At 36.3% G+C, this 27,732-nt stretch overlaps 2 protein-coding genes and 2 long non-coding RNA genes across 6 annotated transcripts; 1 reads left to right on the top strand and 3 right to left on the bottom strand.

Moving 5' to 3' along the window:
* Positions 1-2,777: 2,777 nt before the first annotated feature.
* On the bottom strand, positions 2,778-21,268 carry LOC132064156 (dol-P-Man:Man(7)GlcNAc(2)-PP-Dol alpha-1,6-mannosyltransferase). Its single transcript, XM_059457053.1, has 20 exons — positions 21,114-21,268; positions 20,945-21,030; positions 19,644-19,685; positions 19,478-19,523; positions 18,603-18,689; positions 15,625-15,680; positions 14,882-14,999; positions 14,314-14,372; positions 13,129-13,200; positions 12,327-12,390; positions 12,064-12,167; positions 11,613-11,684; positions 11,047-11,133; positions 10,891-10,958; positions 10,216-10,284; positions 10,059-10,141; positions 8,867-8,966; positions 5,318-5,383; positions 3,418-3,511; positions 2,778-3,332 (listed from the first exon to the last, which is right to left on the bottom strand). The coding sequence occupies exons 1-20, from the start codon at positions 21,148-21,150 to the stop codon at positions 3,243-3,245; spliced, it is 1,500 nt and encodes a 499-aa protein (XP_059313036.1). The 5' UTR covers positions 21,151-21,268; the 3' UTR covers positions 2,778-3,242.
* On the bottom strand, positions 3,610-5,311 carry LOC132064158 (uncharacterized). Its single transcript, XR_009416512.1, has 2 exons — positions 5,115-5,311; positions 3,610-5,019 (listed from the first exon to the last, which is right to left on the bottom strand). It is a non-coding gene; the product is annotated as an uncharacterized LOC132064158 (long non-coding RNA).
* On the top strand, positions 6,436-7,388 carry LOC132064157 (uncharacterized). Its single transcript, XR_009416511.1, has 2 exons — positions 6,436-7,048; positions 7,085-7,388. It is a non-coding gene; the product is annotated as an uncharacterized LOC132064157 (long non-coding RNA).
* A 2,389-nt stretch (positions 21,269-23,657) lies between the features above and the next one.
* On the bottom strand, positions 23,658-27,306 carry LOC132064155 (flotillin-like protein 2). 3 transcript variants are annotated; one of them, XM_059457050.1, is made up of 3 exons: positions 27,152-27,306; positions 24,839-25,789; positions 23,658-24,365 (listed from the first exon to the last, which is right to left on the bottom strand). In XM_059457050.1, the coding sequence occupies exons 2-3, from the start codon at positions 25,766-25,768 to the stop codon at positions 23,823-23,825; spliced, it is 1,473 nt and encodes a 490-aa protein (XP_059313033.1). In that variant the 5' UTR covers positions 25,769-25,789; positions 27,152-27,306; the 3' UTR covers positions 23,658-23,822. The 3 variants fall into 3 exon arrangements, with proteins under 3 accessions (XP_059313033.1, XP_059313034.1, XP_059313035.1); XM_059457051.1 differs by having other exon boundaries at positions 24,839-25,785; positions 27,152-27,301; XM_059457052.1 differs by lacking the exon at positions 27,152-27,306 and adding an exon at positions 26,052-27,072 and having other exon boundaries at positions 24,839-25,785.
* Between the last annotated feature and the right edge of the window lie 426 nt (positions 27,307-27,732).

Below are 27,732 nucleotides of genomic sequence, written 5' to 3'. Positions count from 1 at the left end.
AATTAAAGGACTAAATATTACTCAGGAGTCAAGACTCAAGAGTATATTGAAGGGACCATTTTGAACCTACCTCCGAACTTAAAGGACTATTTTTGTCATTTTCTCCACCATTTCTCAATCTCGATTATTAGAAAGAAGCCAATAAATTTTTTTAAAAAAAAGGCTTAATGCATATGCGGCCCCCTAAATTTGTCCCTTTTTTCCATTTTGGCACCTCAACTAAAAGATTGTTCCTATTAAGCTCCTGAACTCGTCCTCAAGTGTGTCTATCAAACACAATCCGACTTACATAGTATTCTATCTTCAATGTAGTAACAAGTTAATATATATTCTAATTTAATTATGTTATCTTTTAGCTAAGATTAGCAGTAATTGAGAGTGGAAAAAAGAGTAGCTCTTAATTAAGCCCATGATGGAAAAAAGCGAACAGAGAACATACATCCATGACGGCAAAAATAACTTATCACATGTCTAAAATAGTACCCATCTTCATTTCCCTTATTTAATTTTAGTCTAAAATCGTACCCACTCTTCAAAGAGGTTAGTTGCAAATCTTCAAAATGTTTTGCTTCTATCAGTTGCTTCTAGTCGATACTCATCAGCTTCTTGCCTTCAAGATCGACAATTGCTATTTTATTGAGCTGACCATGATAAGTTTTGTAATAAATACATGATATTGAACTGAGTATACAATATATTAACATTAATTATTTATCCAAATTCCCTTTTTCTTTTCCCTCAACTGTTTAGTTGTCTGATTATTTAGGAGAATTCTGATTTCGTTTCATTTCCTTTCTAATAGTTTTATTTAACTGAACGCCATATAGAATGATAATATAACAATAAATGCTAGAGAAGTATGATCAAATTTAGGGGGTTTGTTGGGCACAGTTGAAGACGAGTTCAGGGGTTCAATAGGAACAACACTTAGTTGAGGTGCCAAAATGGAGAAAAGGGACAAGTTTAGAGGGCCGCATATGCATTAAGCCTAAAAAAAAAAAACATACTTTTTTTTTAACATTCACCATTTGACTGAACCGCTTGGAGACTTGGACTATAGTTTTCATTAGTACATTCTCTTCAACAAACATACAACTTTTGGCACATAAACTAAACAACAGAAATACAACTTCCAAAATGACCAAAAAAAAAAAAAAAAGAGTTATCTAGTGGCAGCAAATTCTCCCCCATATGGCACACTAAAAAAGTTCACAAGCTCAAAATCCTTGGCTTTATTGCAGCAAATTAGCCTAATTTTACACAGTAGAGACAAGGGGTTCATATTCTTGATTAATTTCCTCATTCAAAGAACAATCCTCTGCTATCCACAAAACTGCATGAGCCAAAACAATAGGCAAAGTTGCAGCCAAAGTGATTATAAGATGGAGTCCAGCTTTAGTGAAAATAAGAGCAAGTGCTGTCCCAATGGCTAGCAGTGGCAGAACAATAGTCCTAGTATCGAACGCGATAAGCCAACGAAAGAGGACAGAATTGGCCACTGCACGAAGCAATAACAAATACAAGACTGCCACTTCCTTAAAGGCAACTAAATAGACCAACGAAACCTTACGTTCAGGAATAAGCGCGATGAAAAGGACTATCCAAACGAATTCAGCATAGTATAGCCCGAATTTGCATAAGTTTTTAATGATTCGCGCTGCTGCTGATTCAGGGGTGGGAGGGATACTAAATGGACATGTAATTTGGAAGATAAATGGTTGAATTTTTTCAAGATTTGGGGTTTGTTTTGATTCATCAGGCTGATTTTGGGTTTGAGGATTTGAGAAGTGGCTGATGGCCTTTGCACTGCTGCACCATAACTTGCCATTTTTTGTGAGATGAATGTGTGTGAGAGTATGGAGAAACTAAGGGTGCTTATTGATTATATAAAGTAGAAATGAGTCGCTGTCAGAGTCAATACTATGAATTTTCTTCCCTTTGATTTTAAGCATAGACTTTGAAAAATCAAAATAATCATGGACCTGGTCACATATCGTGACTTTTTGCCCCATTGGTACTTTAGCTTTTGGAGGGCATGAGCAGTGAGCACCTCAACTATGAAATTTGTGTGTGCAGCCCTCTTGTAAGGACATTCAATAACATTATGCTTATTGGGTAACACACACACTCAGTATTCAAAATTTTTGAAAAAAAAAAAAAAAAAAAAGATTCAAATTTACCCCTAAACTTTTGGCTACGCTTTAATATTACCCTAAAGTTCGAGCTCTTTCAGGAGCACAAGGGCAAAAATGAGACTTTCGATGGTTTAAACTTACCGTAAATTTGAGCTCTACCAGAAGTTAATGGTAAGGGCAGGGCAATATTTGCTCAATTTTTGATAGTATGGAAGCCAAACTTGACCCTTTTTCCTATTTTATTACAATTATTCTTTAAACGAAAAGTAAGATATTCTAAGATTGAATTAATATTATTGACGAAGTGTTTTAGAAGCTTAAACTGAAAGGCTCTTTCACTTTGCAGTCCTTAAATTTTTAGGATTTGGTCCTTTACCATCCTAACAAGTAACAATCCGTAGACTATAGGGTTTGGTCCTTTCCCAAACGCCCTAGGGTTGCATTTTTCCATATCAAACAATTTTTTCTGGCAAAGGAAGTTACCAGGAAATGCTCACGTGACTATCAAAATTCCCAACTGCTTATATCGAAGAGTATTTTTGCCTAACAGTAAAGTATGACTATAGTGTGAAGATTTAAAACGTCAGCATACTGCCTTCTTAGCGGAAAAAAAAAAAAAAAAGAGAAAAAGAAAGCATGCCCTCTAAAAATGGAAAGCCTAAGAGATTCTCTCAAAATGGGCAATACAATTATCTGGCCATTTTGGCAATTTTTTCTGCTAGTAAGTTCATTGAGATGACAGAGCAACACTATAAAAAAAATATAGACAGTAAAATTGAACCTGAACATCTTACATGCGTGAAGTCTGAAGATGCAGAAACCATCAACATTTTCCACAGCATCAGAAATAAGACAAGTTTTCGTCAAATAGAAATACTGATACTTTGAACATGTCAACTTTTTGTTCTGACACCCAGAAGAAACACATCTTTGTGCAAAGAGGATCTGATGTCAGCAACAAGCTAAATTTCCAGCCTCAGTACATCACGAGCACGGCTGATGTCTGATCCTAAACATATTTTTCCCTTCAGTTTTCACGAAAAGGCAGTCGTGATAAGACTAGAAATTATGCCTCGTTACAATTTTCAGCCCCACTACTGGAAGCTTTCAGGGAGAACCCAAGCATCCCGGCCAGCTTCTATTCATGATGCCTGTGTTTCTTATGTTTCCATGAATAAACACCTTTGGTTCCTTTGTCTGTGTGATGCAAACAGGTTAAAGTAACAAGGATGCTGCCCAGATTTTTGCAGCTATCAATTGGCATTGTCTGAAAAATACTTACCAGTGATATTGGAGGAAAACCAATTCGTACACGAACCCGAGAAAAACCATCAACACTCATCAGACATTTGAATCCTTCGATGTAAGAATTCTCACTGTACAGCAGAATTGGTAAAGATAACGTACTATAAACAAGATCCAGATTAATTAAAACACTATCAGCAAAGGGTTTTTTTTTTTTTTTTTTTTGGGGGGGGGGGGGGGGGGGGGGGCTGGGGGTGCTTGGTTGTGTTCAGAACCTAATCCTTTAAAACTGAAGAGGAAAGAAAGAAATGGCAAGGCACAGGTGCAATTCTGATTCAGCAACTGGCAGAGAGTAAGAATCTTATGTTTTTTCAGCAAATAATTAACACGGGGACATAGAAAGGCTCGAAACAAGCTTTTGATCCCTATTGTCACGTCATTTTCAAATGCATTGACTGGTCGAAGGTATGTATGTTAGATATTTTCTAAATAATTGTTGTAAGAATATCTGAGGCGTGCAACCACTATGCTTATTCAGGAAGAATGTTCTACCCTACGTTCTTGTAATGATCACTAACATTGCACTTAAATCTTAAGCTATTTTAACCAAGCATAAGTAATAACTCAACACTACCCTTTTATACAAGAGGCGGTGATCCATGTGTGTGATAGTATTCCATTTAAAATGTGTTATCTTCTTGTATCATTTAAATCTTTCAGCACCAACCTTAGGCAACGCTGATATCTATCTGAAGACCCAAAAATTGACTCTAGTGAGCAAATTGTCACGTGTATTTTTATCCCAAAAAAGATTTTTTTTCCCCTCAGAAAACGGTTAAAGTAGGCGATTCGTATGTGCCATGTACAGGCAACATAGATCCATGTATTCTGAAACCCCCAAATTAGAAATGGCCAAGACCACCACAGTAGCTTACAAATGTACATGATTGGGAAGCAAGAGTTCGATCAACCAATGAACCAAGAAGTAAAAGATAATAATTCATATGCAGTACTTTTGTCAGACCTAATATTCATCAGTAACACCAACTATATTGGTTTAAGATCAATAATTTGAATATCGACGTGAATTCAGATGTAAAATTATTTGTTTTATAGTTCTTTTAGCAGTCTTGTCCGAGGAAGGAAAAACACAATATCAGCATTACAAGAAATGCCTCTCCATTACAGATATCAGCATTCCTCGAGGAATAAAAGAAAAGAAAAATAAAAAAAAGCATCACCTTAACAAGGAGATAACCAACTCCTTTACAAAATCATATTGAAAGTTAAGAAACTCCATCATATCACATTTTGTAAATCAATGTCATCCTCTACCTAGAGTCATTCGTTTGGTGAAGCCTCAAATGCTTCATTTAGAAGTGCTATTCCAGGCATTGTAAAGAGCTTAATCACCATATTCTCAGGGGTGTAGACCACTAAATATGTGATCTTTTTTTTTTTACAATGTAAAAGCAGTGATCCATTTGGGTCATGCTAAGGTCATTATTGTTCATTCAGAACTAAACTCTAATACCTCAGTTCTGTAAAATCACGCATGGGTTAATCGGAATCCTAGAATGGGGAGCAGGGGCAGTGGTGGCACTGAAAGCTAGTGTCTTCCAAGTTCCATCACATGACACTGAAATTTACCAAGTAAAGTTGGAAATGATTTCAGCTTTGCAATCAAAGAAAGGCCAACGCAATTAAGCTACCTAACGATCAAACAAGCCTTACTTCCCCATAAATCACTTCACTCTCACTCTCTATGCTTGCCCTTATTTAGACTCGGAACGCCACTTTAACCCATTAGCTTAGAAGCTAAAGTACATAAGTCAACAAATCACTTACGATTGTGCGTAACGGCTTAGCCTCTAAAATATAGAGAAATTGAAAAAATTAGCCAGCAAAATAAGATAAATAAATTGCAAAGAACTCACTTCAGGAGATATGTGAAATTTCTCATCTGAAAGTCTTCCAAAGAAATATTTTCTTCTTTAGAGTACCTGAACCCAAGAAAATAGCAAACTTGAGGTTAAAATGCAGTTAGAAGGGAAAAAGGAGAAACAATAACATAAACTTTGAAAGATGCTCATCAGTAGCAAGGTAAAATGTATAGACATAATCAACCATAATATTGCATCACTAAAAAGCTATTTGTACTAGAATACCCACAATATTGCAAAAAACCACGCATGTAAAACTGCTATAAAAGAAAGAAACCTTACTGTCACAGGAACATACTGACACACCTCACTGAGGTATGGATATTTATATCATCCATAAGTAGGCGGTGATCAACAGGAATGAAAGGAAAATGGCAGAAAAGATGTCATGTGCCATCAGAACTTTTGCAAGCGAACAAAAAGATTGAAATTATTTTACTCTATCCATTTCAAATTGAAAATAGAAGATGAGGTGGAGATCCTAACACTCGAAGCAGGAATATAGATGCCTTTCTTGGATGTGGAGGAAAGAAATTCAGCATAGTACATAAATTTTGTAGAGATAAATACACTATAAGTGGAATGCACTAAAAGAGAAAAAGAATTACAGCATGATGGAACAAGGAAAACAGCATTAAATCAGTAATTTTATTCTACATTATTAAACAACAAGACAACTCTGACATAATATATTCTGAACACAATACAACAGATGTAATTTTGTTAACCAGCTATAGATCGAAATATTAATCCTAAATTGGTCTGAAAGATATATTAACCCATAAAACGAACTAATATTGCTATGTCAAAACTAGTTTATTCAGTGGGAAAAAAAAAGGAAAAAGATAAATATTAATAATAGTGGAAAGAAATAATAACCAAAAAGAAAGCAGAAGAACAAAAAGACCAAAACAAAAGAAAAAAAGAAGAGGAGGGGGGTATTGGAGGGAACTCTTTTTGATGAAGCAGCTTCACTGATGGCATCAAGAAGATGCAAAAGAGTAGTACACAAAAGAGAAGTTAAAAGGGGATAACTAGCTGCTTCTTTTTTTCTTGCTTCCGCTATTCAATCTTGCTCGTCAACATTGAATTCTCTTTATTTTTATGTTGCAATGCGATCCAAATATCTAAAACATGTAGTAAAACCTCACCCGTGAGGCGACATGAAAAAAAGAAAAGGGAAAAAAAATCCTCCCAAAAGATAACTGCAAAAGAAACGAGACTATGTGCTGACCTTCTTGCCAATAAGGCACTAGCCAGGTCGCTCCTGCCGTGTCATCCTATACCAATTGGCATATGGCTAGACTAGGCTACAAGAGTTGAGCCATCTTAGAGGGGGAGGGGGGGACGGCAATAGTCCTTCTAGTTGAAAACAATGGCACTTGTTGATGGAGCTATAGTTCCTCAAGGATAAATACTAGGCTATATTTTTTTTTTTTTCTTGCGAAGGATAAATATTAGGCTATATACCCATATAGCTTTATTACTTATGTCACATCTCTCTATCAACTACCAAGTTACCAAACTCTATTACTTCCCTTAAGCATGCCAACAACATCTTTGTACATCCCCAGTGTAATGCCAAAAGTGGGATTCGAAATAAAAAAAAGGCTATATTCTCTCAATTGCTATATCTGTTACGGGCTGCCTTCATTGTGCCTTGGCGCCCGTAACCTCGCGCGCCCCGAGCGGGCCAAACGAGTGTCAGCCGCACAGGCAGTGCCAGTCGCACAGGCAGTGCCAGCCCACAGGCAGTGTCAGCCCCGCAGGCAGTGTCAGCCGTGCGGGCGACGTGCACCAACATGGGTTCCGACGGACGGGAGTCCACAATCATCTTAGATATGCTCCATTGCATATCCTAAGAGTAGCAAGGAAGTTTAGCAAGGATCTGAGATGAGCCCACGGGTCGTCGACGCACGAGCGGCCCGTGCGAGCCTGAGTGTCAGTCCCGAGCGTTTCCGAGCTATGGATGGAATCTTGGGATTTCGGGTGAACACACCCTTCCTAGGATGTTATTGAATGTGCTTACCAAGTTTGGCGTCACTTGAACATCATTTACCTAAGGCTTGACTTAGCCAAGGAGCGGAGCACAAGTGTCAAAGCTCCCTAAGGCCATATCTCGTTCCACGAGCATGGGAATGAGATGAAAACTTCATGGAGGAGTGAAGGAAGTCAAGAGAAAGAGTTAGGAACAGACGGCGCCTCGTTTGGGTTCGAATCATTGAGAAAGGCCAAGTGGGATTCTCGGGCGAGAATCGTGTCCCGGTCTAAAACTTGGGCTTTTCTTTTAAAGCAATATATAAAGGGGGCACAAGTGTCTCGGCTCGGCCCCCCGCGTGCCACCATCGCCGCGCACCATGAGCAACCTTGGAGGCCACCTCGGGGCCTGCCCTAGGCATCCCCGAAGGTCCTAGGTACCCATACGAGTTACGCGACTCTATGGGCGGCGCTCGGCCACGAAGCCGGCGTTGGGCGCCCAATGAGGGCCGGAGGCTTGACGTATGGACCGACCATGCCCTGCGGGCTATCCTTGAGAATGAGAAAGCCCTCCGTGCTGATTGAACACTCGAGGCACCTCTTCTAAGAGCCTCGTGTGTTGACTTGTGACCTTGGCTCAGGTTCAACCTAGCGAGCAAGGGTCCGTTGGCCTAGACGTGCAGTCGTAGGGCGACGCTGCACCATGCAAGATGGAAGTATGTCGCGAGGGCTACATTTAGCAAAGCCTCGTCGCGGGCATACTACAAAGGACACACACACACACGTGCCAAGGATTTGGGGTTGCCTCGGGCGTCGCACGGTCGGGTGCGCGGGCACCGAACCGATGTCAAGCGACAGGATTGGACCGTGCGTGCACCCGGCCGACGCTCGGCACCGAGCGAGGAGCGCGTGTCGTCCGTAGCCAACCCGGTGTGTGTGTGCGAGCAAAGACCCAACATATGAAACATGCCACGGGGGCATACTAGCAAGGCCAAGGCCTCGACATCGACCCCGGCCGGCACGCCGGCTAAGCCTCCAAAGCCATGGGCACAAGGTCGTGCCATACGAGTCTTATCGGGAGTATCATTAGGCTGGCTCGTAGTCCGCCTGGACTACGGGCGCCGCACGGGCCATTAGTGTACCGCTCACACTATGAAGGAGGCGGCCCGTGACATAATGTTGTATCATATAGAGAGAAAGTCATCCAATTCTTAAATCCTATTAGTTACTTCTTTGGTAAAAATATTCCAAAATTTTTCAGTTCTAATCAAATGGGATCAGGATTAAGGCTTATGATTTAGGCTAGGGAAGCATAAAAGATGACTTTTCGGAAAATCCAGGCCCTCAAAAAATGACTTTCAGAACAGCTATCTAGAGTATCTTTAATCAGAAATTAAACTTTTAGTGTCTTTTCTCGAAGGTTTCTACAGATATATTATGCATTAGTACACAACCACACATGACACAGTTTAGGGAAAGGAGATCCTGCAAAGGATTTCTCCAAATCAGATCTCATCCCAGAAAAGACCACTGAGTGAGCTGCATCAAAATGGTGATCAAGCATACCTCCATGGATAATGATCTTCACAAAATCGAGATATTCCACTCATCGCTGAAAAGGTGTCAATATGAACCGACAGTTCATCCAAATTCTTTGTTACACCATCTAGGCACAGATTCAAGTCGATATTGTAAGCAAGCAAAACATAAAGGCCACGAGAAAATCATAAAGTAAAACGAATGAGACTGATAATTAATAGAGGTGCATAAAAAGAAAAGATAAAAAGAAAAGATAAAAAAGCTTTAAAAGATGTGGAAAACCACATTATATCATAACCACTAAGGTACAACAGGACATCTACATAATTTTAAGTGCCAGGCTGCTTACTATACACGGAAATTGATAATGTTGTTGCTCCACTTAATTTTGTTTTGTCTGCTTTACCTTACATCCTATTGCTTTATAGCTAAGAATTTGCTCAGTAAGAATAGAAAACTATGGCATTCAGACCTTCTCCTAATCCACGAGTGACTGCATAGCTCAACTTTTAACTAGCTTAGATACTACTCCTAAAGGAAGTGTAGTTACAGAACTAAAGGTAAACAGACCTGTGATTTCCAAATATTCAGCACATTGGAAGAACCCTGGGAAGTTACATATAACCTTGCTACTAACAGACTCCAAATAACTGCTTGGGAACTACAAAGTTACAATAAAATTAGCGTCTCCAGATTAATTATGCAAGACCCAGTCCTCTTGTTCAGATTTTAAGTCTGTTAGCACTTGTTTCTGTGGTGCCAAACCATATTATTAATGGACAACATAGAGGTACTCATTCCTTGAGCATTCTATCACATTCAAGATAAAAGGGTGCTGCATGTGTAAGCCCAAAAGACCTATGATGACCCTCGAAATGGATATTGGAAGCGCAAGAAGGGCTAGGGCTGGCACATTGACAGCATATTCAATTAGTCATGATGATGGCAGATAATAATCTTAATCTTACTCGTCCCCAGCACTAAGGTAACCGGTCATTATTGGGGAATAGCCTACTTCCTCACTTTCCTTTCTTTCTTTTTTTTTTCTTTTTTCTAACAACATGAATGTAGTTAAGCAGATGAAAAAGAAAAAGAAAAAAACCAGGCATTAGTTTGTGCTTTTTATTGGTTTGAGCCCTAATAAGTATGAGAGGATCAAGCAGTCCATGGCTCATGTCAAACTCAAATAATGTGGGTAAAACATAGAGAGAGAACTCACCTATCCTATGCAGAGCTTTTAGAGCATAACCACTAGGATAGTTTTCATACGATGCCATGAAAAAAACTGCCGTGCACGCTAGACTAAAAAGCAAGAAATGTGTCAGAATACACCAAATAATTCAGTTTGCAGTACGAGCAAGTCGGTCCAATCATACCTGCCAAGCATTAATCCCAACATAGCAATGTACAGAAACTTCCATAAACTCTTTTTCCTGTTATTATACCTGCATAAAGTTGAGATGATGCAACAGAATAAGAATTCTAGACACATTATAATGAAACCTCAAGCAATATAGGTGAGATTTATAGCCAAACAAATTCTCATTCGGATCAGTCAACTTTTCTTTTCTTTTTTTTTTTTTTTTTTTTTTTTTTTGGAGGTGGGGAGAGGGGGGGTGGGGGGAGGGGGGGCACTCGTAAACTATCAGATCGACTAGCTGCATCCAGTCTGATGCTACAACAGCATAGTAAAAGCTCAGGCAAAGGCTGAAGCACCATGGGATAGAATTCCCTAGCTTATAGTCAACAATACATGATACATGTTAGCTAATATCAACGACAAATAATTGCTGGCATACACAGGTTGACTGATTGCTTAAGTGAATCCCAGATCCTCACTTTGTAGAGAAACTAGGAAATGCTAGATTTCGGAGGAAGTAAAGTTCTGAAGGCCTAACCACTCTTCAATAATGTGAATGCCAGTCATTTATGGTTCAAATAAAATCCACATACAAAGAGCAACTAGACATGTATATACTCGTATGAAGATATCTTTTTGAACTCATTGAAAAATTCAATTGGGAGCTTGCTAAGCTTAAGAAGCAACATACACTCTGCTAGCTGCAACAGCTGCTGCAAAGTTGAAGATGGGAATGGAACTAATGATGAAGCGGAGCTCCTGCAGCATTGATGATTATTGAAATGAACAAATTACCACAACATTAACATCAACTATACAACTCAATCACAGAGCTACTAAGCTATACCTTGTGCGGAAGCTTTGAGTACAGTAGAACAAATGAGAGAACTGGAAGGATGTAGAAGAAAACCCTTCTGTCCAGTAAAACCCCAAGCTGGAAAAAACTAACATCAAGTTCGAGAAAAGAATAAGGGGACCAAGCGAAATAATTACCTCAGTCCTAAAATAGCAAAGTAGCATTACTACTTCCAAAATATTAATGCTACCTAGAATGGAAAGCACGATGGTTACCGGCCCATTGCTGTGAGATGAAGCGAGATTTTCAAGTTTCTATATTAGTGGCTATAAATTTCTGAGGATGAACGAAATAGGTTCTCTTCAGACTGCTTTGGTCTTTTACTCAAGTTCACAGCAACTATTAAGCTATGACTGCCTCGAAATAGCCTCGGTCTTGCAGCTTAATGGGGCTAACTTTATCATTGCATGCTTAAGGGCTATAGGCCTCATTTGCTTCTCTCAGATACCTCTGAGTATCTCTTTAACATTTTATAGAATGGTGCATGTACTGACAAATCCCACCTTTACTATAAATGGCAAGCAAGCAGAAATTGTTGAAGGAAAAAACACACATACCAAAAAAAGCGGGTATGCAGCAAGCAGTGAACGGGGAAGCGCTGACGTGAAGTACCAGTGGAAAGGATGAGTCTGTTCACATTTATTAAGGTACAGTAAAAGATATGGAAACCTTTGTTGAGAAAAACTCTAGTCAAAGGAGTTCTACTCGAACGTTTACATCAATGGTAGATCTATCAAATAAAAAAGGAAGCCTACAAGTACAAGTTTTCAGGAATAAAATCAGATCCTATCAAAATAAATAAGAAATCAAATCAAGGCACTCAGAGGAAATGCTCACAATCACCTTTAGTCAGAACATGCCAAGCTGTATATCAAGTCCTCCTTTAGTGGTAAGAGAAAAAAGCACATACTTGTGCCGACAGATAATATGAGCATGAGTTATCCATGTAAAACACCTCGGGAGTACATAGAAACTAAATATGTAATTACATTTACAAATGCAGGATACACCCCATTCAGAACTCCGGTTCAAGACAGAGTTGAACCAGAAAACTTCTAGTTCAGGCCACAACAACCTTCTCCAAATGACTGAATCGACAAGAACAGTAAGGCCTGTAATATAGTCAAAAATATTGTTTCAAGGTTTCAGATAATATGACATCCTTATTTCAAAGAAAACCTTTTTTTCTTGATAAAGTATATAACAGATAAACTTGGTAATTACACAACTTACTTCACCAAATAACTGAGATTCCTTAAATATTTACGAACCTATGGAGAGGAAAGCAGCAGCTGAGCAGGATGTCACTGCTTTCCAGAAAGAAACTGATTTAGTCTGCAGGTAAGAAATAAATATCCATATTAGGCAGAATATGCTGAGTAAGCACACACTTCATAAGGTTATCACAAATTACGAAACACTGGCACGAAACCAATTCGATAATGTTTTTTATTCTGAAAGAATCTATCCACTTTGCTATGCAGTACACGGAACTGGATACTTTTCTTTTGTTTGGTCATCCAAACTTCATTTGAATTTGTTACTTCCACCCAGTCATCTCTGACATAAATGCATCAAGTGCATGCAACTCTATGATAAGGAAAAAAAAAATCATGTTCTCGGTATAACTGGCCAAATTAGTCTTTATACAAAATAATCAATGCAGGAGAGAAGAAAAACTAATAAAAGCAGAGCCCAGAAACAAAGAGTACGAAAGCTTTGCCAGCAATTGAGACCAAAATATTTAAAGTTATCGCAAAATATTGAGATTAAGTTGACAAGAAAAGCAGTCAAGATTCGTTTAAAGTGGGACAATCTCTTCTTAGGAAGAACCCAGATCTTATGGAAACTAATTCAAGCAGACCAATAACAACACATATCTAAATCAAGACATGACAGTATGCATCACTCAAGTCAGCTCAAATGGTAAGGTTCCTTCTTATCAAGACTAAGTTCAGGTGATAAACCAATTCCAACACCAACCAACCATTTCTGCATTTCTCCAAAGGGAAAGGAAAAACAGAACTCAAAAGAGCAAGTAATGACTCTTAAGTATACAGCTGTCCAGCTCACCAGCAAGAGCTCCAAACCCAAAGGAGCAATGAGCAGAAGTATGTCACATCTGAAGACTAATGTTGCAAACACCTGAACCAGAAAATAGAAAATTAATGTGATAACTGCAAATAGCCATTCTCTCTGGCTGATTTCTTATTTGCTATAGTAATTTTAAGTAGTATCTGTTTGATAACACAGAATAATTACTCATCTTTACATCATTCGACCATTTGGACTAGTCAAACTAGGAATAGACTTAATATTTAGCTTAGAATTCCTAGCTCTTTGTGGGATTGACACTGGATTCATAGGTCAGATTATATTTGCAGAGACAACTTATTCTCTTTAGGGTGTAGTTGGGCATGAGCAAATGTCTAATTATCCTGGCCTTCCTCGTTCTTGGCCAATTCCTGAGGTTTGGCTAGCAGGTGCCTAAGATATTTTTATACGGAAAACAGAAAATTGTATTAGACAGATTACCTAGGAGGACTGCTACGTTTACAAGAGCCTAAAAAGGGGATACAAAGACCCAGAAACAGAAAATAGATTACACTTATTGTTTACATAATAACCCACAAATATTTTAAGCCTCGGTAGATGTGCCTAATACATCTTACATCTCTTTTATTATTGTAACCTCTTCAATTTTCTGATCATTCAAAAGGAAGCTGCATTAACAAATGGATAGACTTTTTCATTGGTTCCAGCGAGCTTGTTTTCCCACCAAATGCCACAAAGTTCACCATAGCGAATGTGAAAGGAGCCTTTCCTTTACTTTTTTCATAGTTCCCCTTTTCCACTTATGTTCCAAAATATATAGTTGACAATGAATAAGTTATTTAACAGACAATGATAGTACAAAGTACTGAAGGTGGCAAATTTACATCACTTGCAGCTCTAAGGTTAGAATGCAATATAAAATATGATGCATACGAAGCTAGTGAAAGGCGGAAGACAGGCAGAGAAATTGTAGAGCGTCTAGCTTATTACATGGCTGGTTCGTGCACTTGTATGTCTTTTGTATTATATCTAATCATCAAAAACATTGAAGCTCATATATTACGTAAGAAAAGAAAATATACTGAAACATGCTCCAAACATGAACTTGAAGATCTGTAAACACATGGCTGCTAGCAAAGTAAATCATTGTTAAATATGTCACATAAAACAATGTTTCATGGTTAAATGGTGAGGCCAACTTACCAGGCAATTTAACGCAGCATACAGACTTCCCTTAAACCAAAAACCATATGCCAAATTTACTAGAAAAAAAGAAAAACAATGTGTGAAATCAATGCCTAAACTTTCCCTTTTAAGAGATGAAATAACTGAGACCAGAATATTGCATAGAGTGTCAAGTGACTAAGTACTAGATATTAAGGTTTTCAAATTCAACAATTATTATCCCTTTGCACAGCTAAACTGCTAGCTCTAATCAGAAGAAAAGATGATACAGCAATAGCGTGTGGTATGATCCATTTGTACAAGACACCACAAACATTAGGCACGATATCAACAAGAAATAGAACCTATCTCATAATGTGTATGCCTGGGATTATAAACTGTGCAAGCCACTGTTTAATTTTGAAATTGTTTCATACTAATAGAGGAACACTTTTTGGATTATCTAGTAGCATCAGTATACTGGTTTCCTATTCAGGAAGTGTGCGTTATTATTTTTGGACTGATTAATGGAAGACAACATTCAATTTGGATGGAGAAATAGTTAGCATTTTAGTAGTGAAAAAAGTGCGAACGTGGAAATACTGACCTAAAGCAAATGCCAATATATTTGGAAGAGGACGGGTGCAATAGAACAGCAAATGAAACTGAGATGCTGTCAGGATAACAAAGAATGCTTCAACTTGAGATCCAAACTTCTTCTTGATCTGCACAACCAGTTTAACATCACATCATTAGCTGTCACCTTTGACTCCCCCAACTCAAAAGAAAAGGGCAATGTTTGGGTTATGAGAGTCAACCCATTCAATTTTCTCAATTAAAACACGATTCCCTTGTTCAGAAAAAAATATTATATATTTCGAAACTACATAACAAGTACTATGTCGCAAGATTTAATCATTCGAAATATATTTAAAATGTCAGAAAAAATTCTTCGACTCGCCAAACAGGATAGTGTCATATAAAATGGAACATAGGGAATAATAACTTAATGAAATTAAACAATGCTGGAAATCAAATATATCAGCAATATAGCAAAATTAGATCAGATGGATGACGTCTTCTGCAAATGATGCTAACACTTTCGTTAACTTCAGCGATTCCCAAATGTTTTAGAAGGGAGCTAAGATCCATTTTGCTGTAAATATTTCCTGCACTTGCTTGGTGCAGTTAAATGAAATTTCATACTTATCACAAAAAATGCAAGATTTGCTAGAAACCAAAAATACTTCAGTCCAACACCCATCTGACTCTGAGAACATGTCAACTTTGATGAAATAAAGCTCCAATAGAAAAGCATAGTCACTATATTCTTTGTATACAATCAGATACCTGAATGCGGAAAAATCGCAATGTAAACAGCACCATACCACCCAATACCAGTCGTACTACACAAACAAACTCAAGTCAGTCACTCTGAAAATTACGCAGCAGATAAAGGAATAACATGTGAGAGGTTTTTAGGCTCGCTATAAACTGAAGTTAATGGTCAAATAAAAGAAATCATTCTTTTCTTTTATGAAGGAAGAAATAACGACGCCATTCAATGTTCAAATCAGAGTGTCTCTTTCTATCTTAAATGTGATTAAATTGGCTTTAACCTGAAAACAAGTCATACTAATTATTTACTGTGTTGCATTGTTAAGATGGAGCCAAGAAAGGAAAAGCAGACATGAGATCGCTTTACACTAGCCAAGACTCGTGCAAGCCATGTCCCATTTTAGAACTTCTAACGATATAACATGTTCACGTCATATGTCCAGTGTGTATCAAATGCCAGAAAAATGAATATAGGCATGCCTATTTATTGGATTTTAACACATTCAGTTACCAGCCCATAACTTGGGTAATAGTTGTCGTTTCAGCTTAAAAGCATTAGTAATCTCATTTCTCAGCTTATGAGCTCTTTCCTCCTCTAACAAAGCCATTCATTAAGCTTGACATTTTCCACTTGTATCAATCTATGACTGCACAGGAACCATTGAGTTTAACAATAAGTAGATAATTACTTTAGCATCAGGTCGAGCTTTCAGAATAACTACAGTTTATATATTCACTATTCCAGCTTATATCACCAACCTCCTTTCACAAAGCAACACACTTGCTAACTTGTATCCTGATGCTAAAGTAATTATCTACTTATTGTAACAGCTTATATCACCAACTTCCTTTCACAAAGCAACACAGTTGCTAACTTGTATTCATAACCTGTTAATCGCTATGGGTAAGCAACATTGTGTAAAAGGTGAAATCTTAGAAGATCGTAGCAATATTTCCACGTTTGGCATCGAAAACCAAGACAATGTGACTATGAGTTGGAGATAACTAATATATTGAAAAATTGTAGGAAGTAATGCAAAATTTATTCTATTTTTCACATATGCCAAGTGAAAAAAAAGATTCTTTTTTTTTTTAACTTTTAAGTGATGACAAAGCATTCAGGCAACGGTCGCGGGTCAAAAGTAACAACATAAATATCATGCTTGAACGAGTCAAACCTCATCATGGTTTAGACTACCAGACACCTTCAAGTTAGGTTTAAGCTTCAAATATAATTTCGACCACACAATAAGTAGATAATTACTTTAGCATCAGGTCGAGCTTTCCGAATAACTACAGTTAATATATTCACTGTTCCAGCTTATATCACCAACCTCCTTTCACTGTCTCACAAAGCAACAGACTTGCTAACTTGTATCCTGATGCTAAAGTAATTATCTACTTATTGTTCCAGCTTATATCACCAACCTCCTTCACAAAGCAACACACTTGCTAACTTGTATTCATGACCTGTTAATCGCTATGGGTAAGCAACGTGTGTAAAAGGTCAAATCTTAGAAGATTAAAACAATATTTCTGCGTTTGGCATCCAAAACCAAGACAATGTGACTATGAGCTGGAGATAACTAATATGCTATTGAAAAATTATAGGAAGTAATGCATAATTTCTTCTATTTTTTACATATGCCAAGTGAAAACAAATTTTTTTTTTCTTTCCCTTTTAGTGATGAAAAAGCATTCAGGCAACGGTTGCGGGTCAAAAGTAACACATAAAGATCATGCTTGAACGAGTCAAACCTCATCATGGTTTAGACTACCAGACACCTTCAAATTAGATTTAAGCTTCAGATATAATCTCGACCACACAATAAGTAGATAATTACTTTGGCATCAGGTCGAGCTTTCCGAATAACTACAGTTCATATATTCACTGTTCCAGCTTATATCACCAACCTCCTATCACAAAGCAACAGACTTGCTAACTTGTATCCTAATGCAAAAGTAGTTATCTACTTATTGTTCCAGCTTATATCACCAACCTCCTTTCACAAAGCAACACACTTGCTAACTTGTATTCATGACATGTTAATCGCTATGGGTAAGCAACGTTGTGTAAAAAGTGAAATCTTAGAAGATTGTAACAATATTTCTACGTTTGGCTACCAAAACCAAGACAATGTGACTACGCGTTGGAGATAACTAATATGCTATTGAAAAATTGTAGGAAGTAATGCAAAATTTCTTCTATTTTTTACATATGCCAAGTGAAAACAAAGTTTTTTTAACTTTTAAGTGATGAAAAAGCATCCAGGCAACCGTCACGGGTCAAAAGTAACAACATAGAGATCATGATTGAACGAGTCAAACCTCATCATGGTTTAGACTACCAGATATCTTCAAATTAGATTTAAGCTTCAGATATAATCTTGACCACACAATAAGTAGATAATTACTTTAGCATCAGGTTGAGCTTTCCGAATAACTACAGTTCATATATTTACTGTTCCAGCTTATATCACCAACCTCCTTTCACAAAGCAACACACTTGCTAACTTGTATCCTGATGCTAAAGTAATTATCTACTTATTGTTCCAGCTTATTTTACCAACCTCCTTTCACAAAGCAACACAGTTGCTAACTTGTATTCATGACCTGTTAATCGCTATGGGTAAGCAACGTTGTGTAAAAGGTGAAATCTTAGAAGATTGTAACAATATTTCTACGTTTGGCATCCAAAAACAAGACAATGTGACTGAGTTGGAGATAACTAATATGCTATTGAATTGTAGGAAGTAATGCAAAATTTCTTCTATTTTTTACATATGGCAAGTGAAAACAAAGATTTCTTTTATTACTTTTAAGTGATGAAAAAGCATTCAGGCAACCGTCGCGGGTCAAAAGTAACAACATAAAGATCATGCTTGAACAAGTCAAACCTCATCATTGTTTAGACTACCAGACACTTTCGAATTAGATTTAAGCTTCAAATATAATCTCGACCACACAAATGTTCCCTCAAAATACCATACCTGCATAGAGACTATACAGCTTTGGCAAGTGTAGCAAATTCATTAAGAGAACAACTGGAGATGCCAAAATAGATACAAGAAGAGCCCCTGAAATGTAGATGGAATTTGCAGAAAAAGAAGTTAAATGTCGGAGATAATGTGCACAAATTGAAGTGAAGACTTGGACTATGCTTCAACTCATACAGTTGTAAAAATCACCTAGCCCAAACCCAAGAAGGTCAAGTGCAGCTATTTTCCATGATTATTGGCATTCTTTAAATAGTGAGCAAAAAGATCCACTCCACTTTTTCCGCCTTTTTCCATTAACCCTTTCATATCAGTTTCTTGTCTCCACAAAATCACCTCAAATTCCTTTTCCTCGATAACTATAAGATTGTATATCCCAAAATCCTTTCTCCAGGTTGTTACTCCCATACCTCAACCACTAAGCCATCCCCTTGGAGACAAGTATTCTTCTATTTTAATGAACTTAAACTTTCCTGTATCAGCTAATGAATACATCTGTAACCGAATAATACCAATACTTGCATTTGCCAGATATTTTTCCTCACCAATTTTAACAAGTCGAGAATGTTTTCACAAATTAAATACTCAAATAAAGGTCCTTAACCACTGGATCTAGTTAAATGTTTTCCCTCATACTTTATGAACTGTTATAATTGCAGAAGATTTTAAAATTCAATATCTGGCAATACATTAGAGCATCTACAAGCAACAAGTTAAGAATCTTTTGCAGTAATTTGTCAATTTAAGATGGACATAATTTTTTCCTTTTTTCTAAACTATTTCAAATTTGGCGTTCGTGCTGAATCATCACATGGTAAAAATTAAGTACTAAAATCTCTTGATAAGCTCAGCTGAAGTAGAAAACTTGCCGACAAATGTGCGAGGTACAACTCCAGGGAACTCCAGATGATCATACTAAGATTGCAGAACAAAGATCAGAAAAAACTCAATGAGTATACTTTGTTACATGAAATTCACCAGAAGCATGGGTGACAAAATTTCGGGGGGGAATATAGGAAAATAGAAGACCATTACCTTCCCTATCTGATGTCTGTGGTTCAAAATATCATGCAAAGCCTAATCAAAGAAGGAGAAAAATGTCAACCCCATGGGACAGGACAACATTTTTCAGCAGAAGAAGGAAAACAAAATAGGGGAGCATGATCATCAAGGCTCAGTTAAGAAAAGAATAAAATACAGCCTCCAAATTATGCAGTTCTAAGACATACAATAGCCTTCAAACTACACTCTATATCATTATATCTAGATGCAATCCTTGTAAAGCACCAAAATTCCTTGCTCACAAGGTGGTTCAAAAAGAGAAAAGGAATCCCACAAATAAGAGAAGTGTTATAGTTGGTTAAAAGCATAGCTGCGTACAGTGGCTAGGATTGATTACAATTTTAGGAAGTCTACAGATTACAATGTCATGAATTATAATGATTAGCCCAGACAACACGGTTCTCAAAAAACAAAAAAGTATAATGATTAGGTTTTCCCACTTCAAGTGGAATCTGCTAACACTACAAAATCATACGTCCAGAACGCTTAAAAAATTGAAAGAAGATTCTAAAAGAGGGAACTGCTCATCACAACCAAATAGAAACATATCCACAAATCCTTAACTCTGAAGTGCTAACCGATTTCGGCTATTTTTGGGTTCTTGACTAAAAGAACAAAGCTAGCCAATTCCAAATTTACAAAGAGTACTGCTTGCGGCATGCGAAGTCACGGAATTAAGTACCAGCTTTTCCAAGCTCATGCGCTTACATCTTTTTCTCACGCTGTACCAAGAACAACGTCAAAGATTGAGAAGCATAATCTTGAAACTTGAAAATTCCAATTTTACTCTTTTTTTTTATACTAGTGAAAAAGATCCTTTCACTAACATGCACCAAGATAGTGCCAGAAAATACAAGTCTTTGGCGTTAGTTGCCAAAAAAATCATCCAACTATAACATGTAATAATGTTTTTTCATGAAAAAGGGCAGATTAAAACCAAAAACTAAACATGTAGGACTATTTTCTTTACACAAAAAGTATTAAGCGAAAAAATAACCAGTTCTTGATCCTCCATGTCGGTTCCCTCCTAATTAAAACCATTTTACTACACAACGAATTTACCAAAAGGTGCCAAAATTACATAATCTTGTGATATTAAAGAAAACCAACATTAATCCAATCCATCTAAATAGAACCACTAGTAAAGAAATTGGGGTTTTCCTTTACGAAATACCCAACAACATGACTCAAACTAATCAAGAAAGCAGGCAAACAAAAAGGCAAGAAACATCAAAAAGAAAGAAAGAAAAAGATTGGAACCAAGAAAGAAGTACCTGAACATTGAAACTTTCTTCTACTTTAGTGTAAGGTACCATGAACACATAGAATGCAGCAATTGATCCCAATAGTAAATCGTAGCCTATAAGAGATCGTTCAAATACTTGATTTCAAGAATATAACGCAAGGGAAAAAGAATTATTGGGATTGGAAATTAGATATTACCATATAGTTCCAAGAATTTCTCAGACTTGCGTGCCATTGTAGAAATTAACTGAGGAACTGAAGTTGTTATGTGTATGTTTGTGTTTTTATACGAGTCCCCGACATAAATACCCGTTGAATGTCGGAAAACGTAAGGAAAACAAGGAGTTAAACGACTGCGTATAAATAAAGACACTCGTTATATTTTAATATTCAATTACACTAAAAATTTAGATTTATGAAGAATGAAGGTAGTTTGTGTACGCTCAATGAGTTTGATGCTATGCAATTAAATGGTAGTAGCAAAAAATAGTGTATTAAAATGATCAAATATTTGGTCAAAATCTTTATATTTATTATTGATAATCATAGATATTTTATTTTTATAAAGATGGTTAATTATTATATTATCAAAAAAGCAGATAACTGTTACTTAGGGGTAATTTTACAAATAGCGTACTGTTATAAAATTAGTTATTGATGATATAGGTGAAATGTTGTTATAGAGAAGTAAAATATAACATAAAAAGTTAATTCGAAAAAGCTTGATTGTTATAAATAGATGTTGTTATATGGAGGTGCTCTTATAGAGAGGTCTCATGTAAATGGTTGGCAATAGAGGTAAGTGGTGGTGGCGGTTGTACACTGAAAGCTAGTGATGGTAATTGTAATAGATACAGTAGCAGTGAAAAGTCATATTCACATAAATCTTTCAAGGGAATATTATTTTTAATGATTATGAGATTTGAATGATTCAAACTTATTAAAAAGTCAGAAACGCAACAAAAATAATAATTATAATACATTAATAGATTGATACTCGGATAATTCAAACCTTTATAAGTGAAAAGGATTATGCCTAGGACCCTTTCATCCTTCACATTATAATATAAGTCAAAATAAATGCCCTTTGTTGTGACAGATGACATACCGTATGTGCCGTGTGGCGTGTATATTTAACCACTCGAGAGAGTTATCTAAATTAAGAGCCAGTTTGGAAAGCCACCTAGTAATTGGAATTGGTGTAATTACTACCTAGTAATTACATAGCCTAATAATTATATAGTATCGTCATAATGTAATTACAAGCGTGCTGTTTGGTTGCACAAGTGTAATTACACAGTTAGTTCAATTTAAAATTAAAATTTAATTATAAAAAATTAAAATTTATATTTAAAAAATATGTGCCTTTATAAATGATATTAAATTAGTTATTTAATAATACATTGTTTCTTGAAAATATGTTAATTAATAATCATATATTTGTAACTAATATTGTAAAAAATAATTGATATATAATTTCAAATTAATAATATTTTAATTGATTATAAAAATTAAAAGCATACCTTTTTTGTGAGAACATCATGGGATTGGATGTTTATCAAAAAAAAGAATATTTATAAATATAATGTCATAACACTATTTAAATGTTTGACAATAATTCTATCAACTGTAAGTGAAAAATAAACAACATGCAATGTGAAATAACAAGTCAATAGTATTAAAGCAAATATTTTTAAAATCAAAAATATAACTTAAATTCAAAATCCAAAAGAATATTTTTAACATACTACTCTTATGTCAAATTCTAACGTTACATAAGTAAGTTTCAACGTAACATAAGTAAATACTCTTATAATTCAAAGGGAAAATATAAGTCAATAACCTTATTCACAACGAAATTCTACTTTAATAACGTCACTTTTTATATGCCAAGTTTGCTAATGACTCATTCTTTCTAATATTAAGAGATATAGTTTCAAAAATTAGAATATTAACACGGTTATGCTAAATGAATAAAATAAAAAATTTAAAAAAAACGAGCAATTACATTTAAAACCACAAGAAGTAAAAGGTTGGGAATGAGAAGAAAGGAAATGAAATATAAATTCTATAAAAAGAAAATATATTTTAAAAAATACAAATGATTAAAAAGTAAAAAGTAAAAATAAAAAAGAAATTAAATAATAGAAATAAAAAATAAATTAGAAAAGAAAACAAATTAAAAAAATAAAAAATAAATAAATAATAGAAATAAAAAATAAATTAAAAAAGAAAACAAATTAAAATAAAATTAAAAAGAAATAAACTAAAAAGTAACCTTGTAATTATAGGGTGTAATTACACCCAATTCTCAGCGCCCCCCTTGAGAATTGGAGAGTGTAATTACACCCTCTCAATTACACTCAATTTCCACCTAACTGTGTAATTATGCGTCAAACAAACAGGCCAAACTGTGTAATTACACCCAATTACACTCAATTCCAATTACCTGAGTGGCTTTCCAGACAGGCCCTAAGGGATTTTTAAAATTATCAAACAACTACACTTACATAACAGAGGTAACAGTGACTACAACAATAACAGTTTTGAGTAATTATATATGCACCCATCACAAAAACATTAAGCGAAGAGATTTTCCTTCCGTAATGGGTGCATGTTAGAGAAGTTTCACACGCTATTCACTGCATCTCTGACTGCATATCTATAAGTGTAACACTAAGGATTTAGGAGCCTAACTCATCCCATTCACACCCATAAATTCCAACAATCAGTCTTCTAATATCAACAAGAAATCAGTCTGTAATAAAGCATTGCAAGCATCACTTTTCCAGGCACGAAAGGCCTAAAATAATAGCTATATGTAAAGTAGTTCAGTGCAAAGTTTAGTCATGTCAGCTTATTGGTAGTTGGAGTCTTACTAGATAGTCCTAAAAGTCATAAAATTTCCTATGGGCGGAGGGATGTGGCTGGATCAGCAGCAGCAACAGAGAGGCTTCCCATCCATGCTGGTGGCAACATTCCAGTTTGTTCATGCACAGTCTCAAGTAAAGGGGGCAATGCTTGATAAACAGAAGCCAACTCTTTCATTCCAGCATGTCCACTACTTGTTCCGTCGACCATCTGCCCACTAGTGGTACCATTACTCCAAATGCTGATCTTTGGCTGAAGTCCCTTGATCGCTTCAGCATTCATTTTGGCAATGTCTTTAAACATTCCTCTGTCAATCATCATGTAGTCTCGCAGGGCGTTGTAATTTCCTCCCAAAGATGACAACAGATTGCGGACATAAGCTCCCTGTGCTTCTGCAGTGGCCTTTAGTCCTTCAGCCTCTTTTGTTTTGGCATACAGTGCAGCATCAGCAGCTAGTTGTACGGCATATGTCTGAGCTTCTGCTGCCAATTTCTTAGCCTCCGCAGCTTTTTTGTTTTCATAAAGCTCGGCTTCTGCTTCCTTCTGTTTCTTGTACAGCACTGCATTGGCTTCTTGCACCTAAAGTTTGCATGGCAAAACTTGGATGAGTAGTAGCACGGTGCATAATTGGATTCATATGACTGAATAAAGTAGTACTATTAGATTTGCAATTGAAAATAGAGAAAAGGAAAAGAGCCACTTCTTTATAGTGCAGATACAAGTACATCTATTGAGCAAAGTCCCCCAAGAAAGAATGTAACTAAGAGGAAACACTAGCAAACTCATGTAAAAGTTGAACACAAAATCATCACATTATACTGATTTAGGGATTCTACCTAGATAAAAGTGGAATACAGGACAAACAATGTAAATGGACTATTAACTGAGTAGGCCGTCTCACATGGAAACTTCTAAGATACACAACATTCACAGGAAATATTGATAATCATGAGGAATCTAATCTACTCTTGATAGATCAGCAAAGAAAAAGTCAACTCCATGAACTCACACGTAGATACTGAAAGAAAAGAGTTGTGACATGATAAACTTGCCTTAATCTCATATTCAACAGTAGCCTTACTGAGGTGTTGTGCTTTGAGACTCTCTGTCTTAGTCAATGCATTCTTTCTCTCAACTTCTTGTTGTAATACAGCCTCCCGAATCGCCACAGCTTTCTGGGCTTCGATCTCAGCCATTTTTGCCTGCTGAGACCACCCAGCCTGCTTGGTTGCCAGAATAGAATTTGCCTCAGCCACCTCAGCTTCTCTCTGATTTTCATATATCTTAACATCTGTCTTCACCTTAACCTCCTCTTTCTTTCCCTGACCATCCCTTTGGGTAGATATGACCTTTGTCTCAGCATCAATCTTGGCAGCATTTTGACGTGTGAGACCTTCTCGCTCCTTAGCTCCTATCTCACCCTTCATTTTGGCCTCAGAAACATCAATTTTTGCTTGATTTGCAGCTTCCATTTGAGTTTTCTGCCCCAAGTAAGAAAAGTATTCGTGGCCTGGAACATCAACCAATTGCTTAATGTTAGCATTGTAAATCAGCAAGCCAAATTGGTTGAGCTCAAGCTGAACCTTGTCAAACACCTCCTTCTTGAAATCTTTCGTGCCTTTAAAGATTTCCTCCATGGTCATGGAAGCAGCCAAGACACGAGTCTCTCCCTCAATGACACCTTGAACGAGGTCCTTCACATCGTGTGATTCACGTTCATGTTGGGATAGAAGTTTAGCATATTTAACAAGTCTCTCATGGTCATCCACACACGGGCCAATAGTGAAAACAGCAGGGAGAAGGAAGGGCAGCTTCTCAGCACTCATAGCATTGACTTCAAAAGTATAGTTCACAGGAGTAACATCAATGACCCGACATTTCTGCAATGGCCATATTAGTGCCTTTTTTGTGATCTTTAGTTCATCAATACCAATCCCAGTGATCACCAGAAACTCAGATGCCCTTGCTATGCGGTAAATCATGTTTGCAGTTCTTTGATCTTCCTAACACAACAAATAGAGGTTGTCAAGACACACAACACCATACACAGGCAAAATTTTCATCAACTAGAAACCTACATAACTAGCAGAAAATCCCAATCAAGAAAGAGACACATTTTCGACTAGTTCAAATTGTAAAATGTAAAGATCAGTAAAAAATCAGAAAAAAGTTCCGTCATTAGGCTGTAAAGCCAACATACTTCTAGCAGATGAGTAACTCGAAATACCATTTTCAATTTTGATACAAATTCAAGTTTTAACTTACCCCAAAGAGTTTTTTTGCCCCTTCTCTCTCAAAATTAGAATACCTCAAGAAATCTTCCTTCCGGTTCATATCACAACAGATAAAGTCATAAAGATATTCCTTCTCAAAAAAACAGGAACTATACACCCCTCCTTGACTAAATAAATGCAGAAATACTACTCTAGGATTGTAGCAAAAGTACATAAAGAAACTGCAAGAGATTGCTAGTGGATTCACAAAATTAAACGCCTAAAAGTAGATATAACATTACATTATCACCTTAATTTCTTTAAATGGACAAGCACGCGAATTAAAAGTAACAGGTGAACAGGACAATACAGCCCAGCTAAATAGGAAATAAAGGAGCATTTCAGTGAGAGCAAGTTATTGATAGTAGTTTCTACATTCAGCTACTTGAAACATTAAAAATCTGGTCCATCTAACATGGACAAAGGAATAAAAAGTAAACTAAGATGACTTCATTTTCTTTAATAACTATGGTGTCTAGGTCAGCTTTTGTGCCCACCCTAAACTAATTTCTAGGGTAATTACTACCTTCTACCAGTATGGGTGTCGGGTAATTCTGTCCACCAGACGACAAATGGGAAGAATTTATCTAGTATTTTTTATCTTAATTTTCAACACACTTCATTGACCGCTAGGTCACACCTTTGAATATTAAACATGTAAACAAAAGTTTTGAGACTCTGAAGTCTGTAAAATATGAATGAAAACACAGTTTCTTTACAGGGTTTTATGAAAAAATTGATTTGGCATTTCAGGTTTCTCCCTTTGATCTCATCTACACACAAACACACACATAAGCACAAGGCTAACAAAGAAATCGTACAACTAAAAAAAAAAAAAAAAAGATAAAAAACGAAACCATGTTTTAGTCCAAACATTACAAAAGAAAAAGAAAAAAACATTAAACCATACAATATAGAAACAGAGCATAATCAAGAACTCATTCATTCTTCCAAATTAGACACATGAAGCTCTTTCAAAATGAACATGAAAAGAAATTTTCACGATAAACCAAGGAAACCAAAACCCCAAGGCAAGTAAAAAAAAAAAAAAAAACCATGTTTGAGATGAAAAGTGTAAGGAAAATGCTTTACTTTGTGAATGAAAGTTGCCTTTGAAACGTCCAAGTCCCTAAAAAAACATGAATGGAAGGATACTATATACTACTGTCAATCAAACGCCATTATTACTGTTGTAACAGACAATTTCCTTTAAGAGATATAAAAGGAACATGCTATGAAGTTTCACCTCTCTGATATTGAAAAAAGTTACTGTTTACATATTAAACCAATAATAACATGACAAGTGGCTTTTATATAGTACACTTTTATCAGTCAACCATGGTTAATTTATTGTACTATTTTCATCTTAATTTGTTAGTGTTACTTAATTATGGTAAAATGATAGTACTATGATTTTGTTATGTAAATATCTGTGTGGGTTATCTTTTTTCCCTCTGCCATTTTGTTTATTGAGAATGGTTATGTAGCTGTTTTACTGTGGAAATGAAAAAAGTTACTGTACCTTTTTTTACCACGTGAATAAGCTGCTTTGAGAATACTGGCGATCCAAATTTTCTTGCTTTTACTCTGTATATACATTACCATAAATGTATTATCGCAAAGTTGGAAGTTTCACAAATTTTCGGTCTCCATTAATAACATTCCTTACTGAT

This window comes from Lycium ferocissimum, chromosome 7, assembly GCF_029784015.1.
Source record: "Lycium ferocissimum isolate CSIRO_LF1 chromosome 7, AGI_CSIRO_Lferr_CH_V1, whole genome shotgun sequence".
In the NCBI taxonomy this organism is placed as follows: domain Eukaryota; kingdom Viridiplantae; phylum Streptophyta; class Magnoliopsida; order Solanales; family Solanaceae; genus Lycium; species Lycium ferocissimum.
Note: the sequence above shows the minus strand (reverse complement) of the source record. Positions and strands in the feature narration are given on the sequence as shown.

What these genes read in the sequence shown, in the direction of transcription:
- LOC132064156 (XM_059457053.1), bottom strand. Translation starts at nt 21,150, where the DNA reads ATGGCACGCAAGTCTGAGAAATTCTTGGAACTATATG. An exon ending in TGTACCTCGCACATTTGTCG is followed by an intron (nt 18,690 to 19,477) that starts GCAAGTTTTCTA and finishes TCTACATTTCAG; the next exon opens with GGGCTCTTCTTGTATCTATT. An exon ending in GCTGTTGCAGCTAGCAGAGT is followed by an intron (nt 10,285 to 10,890) that starts GTATGTTGCTTC and finishes AACTTTATGCAG; the next exon opens with GTATAATAACAGGAAAAAGA.
- LOC132064155 (XM_059457050.1), bottom strand. Translation starts at nt 25,768, where the DNA reads ATGATTTACCGCATAGCAAGGGCATCTGAGTTTCTGGTGATCACTGGG. An exon ending in CTGTTGAATATGAGATTAAG is followed by an intron (nt 24,366 to 24,838) that starts GCAAGTTTATCA and finishes TGCAAACTTTAG; the next exon opens with GTGCAAGAAGCCAATGCAGT.